Source organism: Aegilops tauschii, chromosome 1 (assembly GCF_002575655.3).
Source record: "Aegilops tauschii subsp. strangulata cultivar AL8/78 chromosome 1, Aet v6.0, whole genome shotgun sequence".
NCBI lineage: Eukaryota > Viridiplantae > Streptophyta > Magnoliopsida > Poales > Poaceae > Aegilops > Aegilops tauschii.
In genome coordinates this window covers 454920967-454930929 of record NC_053035.3, presented here as the reverse complement: position 1 = coordinate 454930929, position 9963 = coordinate 454920967, and the positions used below count along the sequence as shown (strand labels likewise).

General features: G+C 51.0%; 1 protein-coding gene across 1 annotated transcript; it reads left to right on the top strand.

Moving 5' to 3' along the window:
* Positions 1-7326: 7326 nt before the first annotated feature.
* Positions 7327-9679, top strand: LOC120972813 (uncharacterized). The gene is made up of 2 exons (XM_040398345.3): positions 7327-8875; positions 8973-9679. The coding sequence occupies exons 1-2, from the start codon at positions 7534-7536 to the stop codon at positions 9185-9187; spliced, it is 1557 nt and encodes a 518-aa protein (XP_040254279.1). The 5' UTR covers positions 7327-7533; the 3' UTR covers positions 9188-9679.
* The last annotated feature ends 284 nt before the right edge of the window (positions 9680-9963 follow it).

The window sequence follows — 9963 nt, the reverse complement described above, 5'->3', positions numbered from 1 at the left end:
CTTCACATAAGCATAGCAGCCCCAAACTTTAAGAAACGACAACTTTGGTTTCTTGCCAAACCACAGTTCATAAGGCGTCATCTCAACGGATTTTGATGGTGCCCTATTTAACGTGAATGCAGCCGTCTCTAAAGCATAACCCCAAAACGATAGCGGTAAATCAGTAAGAGACATCATAGATCGCACCATATCTAGTAAAGTGCGATTACGACGTTCGGACACACCATTACGCTGTGGTGTTCCGGGTGGCGTGAGTTGCGAAACTATTCCGCATTGTTTCAAATGTAGACCGAACTCGTAACTCAAATATTCTCCTCCACGATCTGATCGTAGAAACTTTATTTTCTTGTTACGATGATTTTCAACTTCACTCTGAAATTCTTTGAACTTTTCAAATGTTTCAGATTTATGTTTCATTAAGTAGATATACCCATATCTGCTTAAATCATCTGTGAAGGTGAGAAAATAACGATATCCGCCACGAGCCTCAACATTCATCGGACCACATACATCTGTATGTATGATTTCCAACAAATCTGTTGCTCTCTCCATAGTTCCGGAGAATGGTGTTTTAGTCATCTTGCCCATGAGGCACGGTTCGCAAGTACCAAGTGATTCATAATCAAGTGGTTCCAAAAGTCCATCAGTATGGAGTTTCTTCATGCGCTTTACACCGATATGACCTAAACGGCAGTGCCACAAATAAGTTGCACTATCATTATCAACTCTGCATCTTTTGGTTTCAATATTATGAATATGTGTATCACTACTATCGAGATTCAACAAAAATAGACCACTCTTCAAGGGTGCATGACCATAAAAGATATTACTCATATAAATAGAACAACCATTATTCTCTGATTTAAATGAATAACCGCCTCGCATCAAACAAGATCCAGATATAATGTTCATGCTCAACGCTGGCACCAAATAACAATTATTTAGGTCTAAAACTAATCCCGAAGGTAGATGTAGAGGTAGCGTGCCGACCGCGATCACATCGACTTTGGAACCATTTCCCACGCGCATCGTCACCTCGTCCTTAGCCAATCTTCGCTTAATCCGTAGCCCCTGTTTCGAGTTGCAAATATTAGCAACAGAACCAGTATCAAATACCCAGGTGCTACTGCGAGCATTAGTAAGGTACACATCAATAACATGTATATCACATATACCTTTGTTCACCTTGCCATCCTTCCTATCCGCCAAATACTTTGGGCAGTTCCGCTTCCAGTGACCAGTTTGCTTGCAGTAGAAGCACTCAGTTTCAGGCTTAGGTCCAGACTTGGGTTTCTTCTCCTGAGCAGCAACTTGTTTGCTGTTCTTCTTGAAGTTCCCTTTCTTCTTCCCTTTACCCTTTTTCTTGAAACTGGTGGTCGTATTGACCATCAACACTTGATGCTCCTTTTTGATTTCTACCTCCGCAGCCTTTAGCGTTGCGGAGAGCTCGGGAATTGTCTTACTCATCCCTTGCATATTATAGTTCATCACGAAGCTCTTGTAGCTTGGTGGCAGTGATTGAAGAATTCTGTCAATAACGCTATCATCCGGAAGATTAACTCCCAGTTGAATCAAGTGATTGTTATACCCAGACATTTTGAGTATATGCTCACTGACAGAACTATTCTCTTCCATCTTGCAGCTGAAGAACTTATTGGAGACTTCATATCTCTCAATTCGGTCATTTGCTTGAAATATTAACTTCAACTCCTGGAACATCTCATATGCTCCATGACGTTCAAAACGTCGTTGAAGACCCGGTTCTAAGCCGTAAAGCATGGCACACTGAACTATCGAGTAGTCATCAGCTTTGCTCTGCCAGACGTTCATAACATCTGGTGTTGCTCCTGCAGCAGGCCTGGCACCCAGCGGTGCTTCCAGGACGTAATTCTTCTGTGCAGCAATGAGGATAATCCTCAAGTTACGAACCCAGTCCGTGTAATTGCTACCATCATCTTTCAACTTTGCTTTCTCAAGAAACACATTAAAATTCAACGGAACAACAGCACGGGCCATCTATCTACAATTAACATAGACAAGCAAAATACTATCAGGTACTAAGTTCATGATAAATTCAAGTTCAATTAATCATATTACTTAAGAACTCCCACTTAGATAGACATCCCTCTAATGCTCTAAGTGATCACGTGATCCATATCAACTAAACCATGTCCGATCATCACGTGAGATGGAGTAGTTTCAATGGTGAACATCACTATGTTGATCATATCTACTATATGATTCACGCTCGACCTTTCGGTCTCCGTGTTCCGAGGCCATATCTGTTATATGCCAGGCTCGTCAAGTTTAACCTGAGTATTCCGCCTGTGCAACTGTTTTGCACCCGTTGTATTTGAACGTAGAGCCTATCACACCCGATCATCACGTGGTGTCTCAGCACGAAGAACTTTCGCAACGGTGCATACTCAGGGAGAACACTTATACTTTGATAATTTAGTGAAGGATCATCTTATAATGCTACCGTCAAACAAAGCAAGATAAGATGCATAAAGGATTAACATCACATGCAATCAATATAAGTGATATGATATGGCCATCATCATCTTGTGCTTGTGATCTCCATCTCCGAAGCACCGTGCTTGTGATCTCCATCTCCGAAGCACCGTCATGATCACCATCGTCACCGCTGCGACACCTTGATCTCCATCGTAGCATCGTTGTCGTCTCGCCAACTTATTGCTTTTACGACTATCGCTACCGCTTAGTGATAAAGTAAAACTATTACATGGCGATTGCATTTCATACAATAAAACGACAACCATATGGCTCCTGCCAGTTGCCGATAATTCGGTTACAAAACATGATCATCTCATACAACAAATTATATCACAACATGTCTTGACCATATCACATCACAACATGCCCTGCAAAAACAAGTTAGACGTCCTCTACTTTGTTGTTGCAAGTTTTACGTGGCTGCTACGGGCTTAGCAAGAACCGTTCTTACCTACGCATCAAAACCACAACGATAGTTTGTCAAGTTGGTGCTGTTTTAACCTTCGCAAGGACCGGGCGTAGCCACACTCGGTTCAACTAAAGTGAGAGAGACAGACACCCGCCAGTCACCTTTAAGCAACGAGTGCTCGCAACGGTGAAACCAGTCTCGCGTAAGCGTACGCGTAATGTCGGTCCGGGCCGCTTCATCTCACAATACCGCTGAACCAAAGTATGACATGCTGGTAAGCAGTATGACTTATATCGCTCACAACTCACTTGTGTTCCACTCGTGCATAGCATCAACGCATAAAACCTGGCTCGGATGCCACTGTTGGGGAACGTAGTAATTTCAAAAAAAAAAATCCTACGCACACGCAAGATCATGGTGATGCATAGCAACGAGAGGGGAGAGTGTTGTCCACGTACCCTCGTAGACCGAAAGCGGAAGCGTTATCACAACGCGGTTGATGTAGTCGTACGTCTTCACGATCCGACCGATCAAGTACCGAACGCACGGCACCTCCGAGTTCTACACACGTTCAGCTCGATGACGTCCCTCGAACTCCGATCCAGCCGAGTGTTGAGGGAGAGTTTCGTCAGCACGACGGCGTGATGACGATGATGATGTTCCACCGACGCAGGGCTTCGCCTAAGCTCCGCAACGGTATTCTCGAGGTGTAATATGGTGGAGGGGGCACCGCACACGGCTAAGAGATCTCAAGGATCAATTGTTGTGTCTCTGGGGTGCCCCCCTGCCCCCGTATATAAAGGAGCAAGGGGGAGGCAGCCGGCCAAGGGGAGAGGCGCGCCATAGGGGGGAGTCCTACTCCCACCGGGCGTAGGACTCCTCCTTTCCTTGTGGGAGTAGGAGAAGGGAAGGGGGAAGGAGAAAGAAGGAAGGGTGCGCCCCCCTTCCCTAGTCCAATTCGGACCAGACCATGGGGAGGGGTGCGGCCACCTTTTGAGGCCTTTCTCTCCTTTCCCGTATGGCCCATTAAGGCCCAATACGAATTCCCGTAACTCTCCGGTACTCCGAAAAATACCCGAATCACTCGGAACCTTTCCGAAGTCCAAATATATCGATTTTTACGTCTCGACCATTTCGAGACTCCTCGTCATATCCCCGATCTCATCCGGGACTCCGAACTCCTTCGGTATATCAAAACTCAATAAAACTGTCATCGTAACGTTAAGCGTGCGGACCCTACGGGTTCGAGAGCTATGTAGACATGACCGAGACACGTCTCCGGTCAATAACCAATAGCGGGACCTGGATGCCCATATTGGCTCCCACATATTCTACGAAGATGTTTATCGGTCAGACCGCATAACAACATACGTTGTTCCCTTTGTCATCGGTATGTTACTTGCCCGAGATTTGATCGTCGGTATCTCGATACCTAGTTCAATCTCGTTACCGGCAAGTCTCTTTACTCGTTCCGTAACACATCATCCCGCAACTAACTCATTAGTCACAATGCTTGCAAGGCTTATAGTGATGTGCATTACCGAGTGGGCCCAGAGATACCTCTCCGACAATTGGAGTGACAAATCCTAATCTCGAAATACGCCAACCCAACAAGTACCTTTGGAGACACCTGTAGAGCACCTTTATAATCACCCATTTACGTTGTGACGTTTGGTAGCACACAAAGTGTTCCTCCGGTAAACGGGAGTTGCATAATCTCATAGTCATAGGAACATGTATAAGTCATGAAGAAAGCAATAGCAACATACTAAACGATCGAGTGCTAAGCTAACGGAATGGGTCAAGTCAATCACATCATTCTCCTAATGAGGTGATCTCGTTAATCAAATGACAACTTATGTCTATGGCTAGGAAACATAACCATCTTTGATTAATGAGCTAGTCAAGTAGAGGCATACTAGTGACACTCTGTTTGTCTATATATTCACACATGTATTATGTTTCCGGTTAATACAATTCTAGCATGAATAATAAACATTTATCATGATACAAGGAAATAAATAATACTTTATTATTGCCTCTAGGGCATATTTCCTTCAACACCGACCGAGCGTAGGGCCACCGGACGCAGCACGGGCCGCCGTGCCCTGCCGAGCACCATGCCGGCAAGGAGCAGAGGAGCATTGCCCGAGGCCAGGAGCCACCATGGTCCGGGCTGCAGCCATACATCAGACGCGCCGACACGCTCCACGCGCGCCACCACACGCCCGTCGGAGACCAACACCAATGTGACGCCGCACTGACTGAAGGTAGGGGGTCAAGAAATGACTGCAGCAGCACCGCCACCACCCACCGCCACCACCAGCACCACCCACAACACCATCCTCTGCCCCAAGCCGGACCACCACGGGCCAGACCATCCGGATCCAGCCAGGCCAGCGAACCACCACCAACAAACCGCCAGATCCACCCCCAGCACCACCAGCGGCACTAGCTTGTGCCCAGGCCGGACCACCCACAGGCAGGTCGCCACCTGCGCATGCCCAAGGCGGACCAGTGGAGCACCGGAGCCCGACGCCGGGCGCCTGAGGCCGAGGAGAGTCCCCAGCGCCGCCACCTCATGCAGGGAGCCAGATCCGGCCACGGCGGCCGAGGAGAGCCCCGCCGCCGCCATCCCTGGGGCACGCGCGGCTTAGCCCGCGCCCCCTCCGGCGGCGGCAAAGCAGGGGAGCGTGGGGGGAGGTGCCGGCGGCGATGCAACTAGGGTTGCCCCCGAGTCGCCAGAGGAGGAGGCGGCGCGTGGGGAGGGGGGGGCACCAATTATCTTGACCAGGCCCGAAGACCTTTTGACAGTTGGATGTAATTTTTATTATTTCTAGTGTTTGTTTTACTGCAATAATTGGAGATGAAAAAACCGCCGAAGAACATGTTGCCGTAGCACACGGCCGGTCACCTTTTTAATCCGTGTTTGTTTGGACTTTGCACTCTTTTTTCCCTCAACGAAACCTGTTTGTTTGTACGGAGTACTTTGGGTCGACTTGGCGTGCTGCACCTTTGATCTCCTGTTGAACAAAACAAATCAAATCGTAGCAAAGGTGTCGAACAGTAGGTGTCGATGATATAGGACGCTGGCGGATCGAAGACGACTTGCGAGCCCAGATAGAGCGAAACCGGGAAAGAAAGCGTCCCCGCCCCAAAACCAATCGGCGGCTTTGCCTTGATCTGATCCGATGCGATCGCATGGACGCCGCTCTAGTTGCGCCGCGGAGGACGCAGGAGAAGACGAGAGAGACCGCCGCCGCGGTGGCCACGCTCCCGGACGACGTCGTGCTCGAGATCCTGGCGCGCGTCGATGACATCGCCGCACTCTTCCGCTGTGCCGTGTCGTCCAAGCGGTAGCGAGCCCTCGTGTCCAGCCCCTCATTTCTCCGCGGCCACTGGCCGGAGGGTGCACGCCAACCCGTGCTCTCTCCTTGGCCTCTTCGTCGCTCGGCAGACACGTGCATGGGCATCCAATCCACATCCACCCCGGTTTTCGTCCCGACGCCGGGATCGCCGCTCCGCCGTAGCCACCGCTCGCTTGGCTCTTTCTTTCTCCGTGCCGCCGGATTATTCGACGGTGCGGTGCCGCTCTTCTCGCGCTCTGGCCTCCTTCTCGTGCGCCTCGGCCCACAGCAGGACGCCTCCGCCGATCTAAAGCGGAAACCCGCCCGTCTAGCCGTGTGCAACCCGCTTGCCGGCACATGGGACATGCTACCGTGGCTGGAAGACAATGTGTTTTCTAGCATGGACATGAACACGGTGAGTTGCGTCATTCTAACTGACGCAGACTATTGTTCAGAGGGACGACCACAGCCGTTGCCAAGCTACACGACATTTTTCAAAGTGATAATTATGCTCATCAATGATCTTTCATACTATATATTACCATCTGTGGACTTTCTCGTCCGCCGACTCAAGCTGGAGCACAACCGGTATGTGCTTTCAGCATAAGATGAAGACCGAGTATATCTGTGGTAACCCCGTCGTGTGCCAGGGCAAGGTGCACTGGCTCATCTCGAGCTACTGTGGTTATCCCACCCCTGAATTCAACTTTCAGACTAGCCAAATCCTGAGGACACAGTTTCCAATTCCACACGTAAAAAAAAGATTGATAAGCATCACATTAATGACGTATAGAAAGCAATCCACGCAGAAGAAATCATGAGATGTAAATGAAGTTACAGTAAGATTGGAAAAGCTTGTAATCACCAGACGGATCGCAGCTCTCACGTCCGTCACCTTCCCTGCAAGCCACATGCCCCATGGGCCACCACTATTAGTTTTGCAACTAACCCATTGTTTCAATTTTACCGTACAGAAATGAACCGCAACAGGGCCCATCCCGTAAAAAAGAACTACCACGACGCCATGCACACACAGCAGTTAAGACGAATCAGCCAATTAAAGACTTCAATCAATCCAGCAAATCACGCGCGGGGTTTGCTAACAACAGAGATCCGACGATGGCTGTAAATCCGACGGCTACTCTAATCTCTAATGGGAATGGGAATTCCCTTCCGGGGACGAGTCCACCGAAATAATAAACGGAACCGAAAAGAAAACGAGAGGCGTGAGATCTGCGGTTTCATTTTGCCTCCGTTGGCATGGACGTCGCTCGCGTTGCGCCGTGGAAGAGGCGGAAGAAGACGAGGGCAGCCGCCCCCGCCACCGCCACCGCCGCCACCGACACGCTCCCGGGAGACGTGGTGATCGAGATCCTCGTGCGCGTGGCCGATGCCGCCACCCTCTTCCGTTGCGCCGTGGCGTGCAAGCCATGGCTGGTCCTCGTGGCTGACCGCGCCTTCCTCCACCGCCGCTGGCCGGACGGGCCGGGCCAGCCCTCTCTCGTCGGCTTCTTCGCTCAGCAGCGGCGCCACACGTCGCAGGTCGTCTCCGCGGATCCTCTTGCCGGCCCCCGCTCGCCGGCGTTCGTACCTGCGCCGCGATCGCCGCTCGGCCCCAGCCGCCGCTCCCTCGGCTCCTTCGTCTCCAGCGCCATGGCCTCCCAGGACATGGACGGCGCTGGCATGCTTGACGACGCGGTGCCGCTCACGTTGCGCGAGGGCCTCCTCCTCGTGCGCCTCGCCCCGTGCGGCGGCGCCCCGGCCGTCGGCACAGGCCAGACCGTCGTCCAACTGGCGGTCTGCGACCTGTTTACCGGCACGTGCGACGCGCTACCCCCGCTGGAATGCAACACCTCCTCCAGCATCAACAACTGCGCCATTCTAACCGACGCGGACCGGAGCTCGCACAAACGACGCCGGTCGCCATCGCCATTGCCGGGCCGCTCATCCCTGTTGAAGGTGCTGGCCATCGTCTTCGACCCCGATACGTCCTACTACTACCTCTGCACTTTCTCGTCCACCAAGTCGACCTGGAGCGAGCCGACGCCGTGCTTCAGCAAGACGGCGCTCAGGATCACAGATGGCAGCGCCGCCGTGTGCCGCGGCACGGCACACTGGTTCGCTTGCGACGGTTGGGAGTCCTGCCGCACGCTCGGTGTCAGCACCAGCACTGGCCGTCCGTCATCGACAGAGGTTTATATTCCACAGGGCCGCTACGACTTCGGCCTTTACATCACACCCTGGCTCGGCGCCGCCATGGACGACACACTCTCCTTGTTTCACCTGCACGGTGGATGCCGCTCGCTGCATGTCTGGACACGCCATGGACGGCACAATGTGAACTGGTCCCACAGTAAGGAGATCGAGCTAAGACCGCCGGAGCAGAAGGCGATTTGCGAGGACGTGCAATGCCTGTGCGCTGACCAGGGGAGCGGCATGCTGCTCGTCATGGATCGCCTCGAGCGCGTGTACATTGTCGATCTCCAAACTGGAGGGGTGGACGAGGTAACGGAGCAATTTCAGAGACTCGAACTGCAGACTGTCGTGCCCTTTGAGATGGATTGGCAGACTTTCTTCTTCTCTCGTCTGGAGGGCCACAAAGGTACGTAAACTATGAGAATTCTATATGGGTATTTCTTTTTTCTCGTGTGCTATTTGTAAGTTCCTTTGAATGAAAGTAAAGTGGATTTGATATATAGAAGAAGAAAATAAGAAGAAGAAGGGGGGAAGCAACGCCGAAGACAGAGATGATGTGCCGGCGCTCTCGACGACGCCTTCTCTAGGTCTGCCTAGGCCCTGCCATGCACTTGCCGACATCCTCTTGGCGCAATGGGTGGTGGTACGTTGGTATGTATTGTTCTCGGGTCTTGATCATGTTGTAGAGGTCTTCGATGTTGGTTGTGACGCAGCTTGATTGCTCTGCGGTTTACCTCATTGCCATTGGCATGAGACTGGTCTAGGTGATGCATGTCTCGTAGTACGTGTGGGGTGTGTGGCTACTAATCCTAGTAATTAGAGTTGTAATGGCCGAAAATATTGTGCCCGGCTTCTTTGCCGCTTTTTCTATAATGCAATGATTAGCATGTTTATGTGTATTCTACAAAAAAAAAAGCCGTGACGTCGTGGTGGAGGCGGGGAAGAAGGTTGGCAGGGTAGGGGGCACAACATCGCCACTAGAGGAGAGGGAACTCTGACTGGTTACTATTTGACTTGAACTTGTTAAATTGTAACTTAATGATATTTGTAAGCCATGTCCAGCCATGTAAGAATCTTAAACTCTTAACAGTGAGCAACGAAGCTGTAGTACACTTATAATTCTTGTTGACATCAAAACCGCCTCCTCAACTCATGCAGCCTCCGCCTCCTAAAGAAGAAAAAAAAGCTAGGGTTCCTCTGCATCCCTCCAGCGCCGCCACTGGTATGCCTCATCTCCGGTGGACGTAGAGCCATGGAGGCGGGATGGACCATGGCCCTTGCCGGTGGCCGGTGACAGGAATCTGAGTTATTTACCCAAAACCACCACACTTGGGGGTAGGGTAACAGGTCAGTACCAGATTTGAGCCAGGTCACAAAAAACCACCAACTATGTGCCTAATGACTAACGAAGAGCACTGATTGTCTGATAAGCTCATGAAAACAGTGAAACTGACAAGTTGGGCCCACCTGCCAGGCTGACGTGGCGTGCTTGTG

Excerpts from the sequence above, each read along its gene's own strand:
- LOC120972813 (XM_040398345.3), top strand. The coding sequence starts at position 7,534 with ATGGACGTCGCTCGCGTTGCGCCGTGGAAGAGGCGGAAGAAGACGAGG. Across the intron at positions 8,876-8,972 it reads TCGTCTGGAGGGCCACAAAG|AAGAAGAAAATAAGAAGAAG; the intron begins GTACGTAAACTA and ends TTTGATATATAG.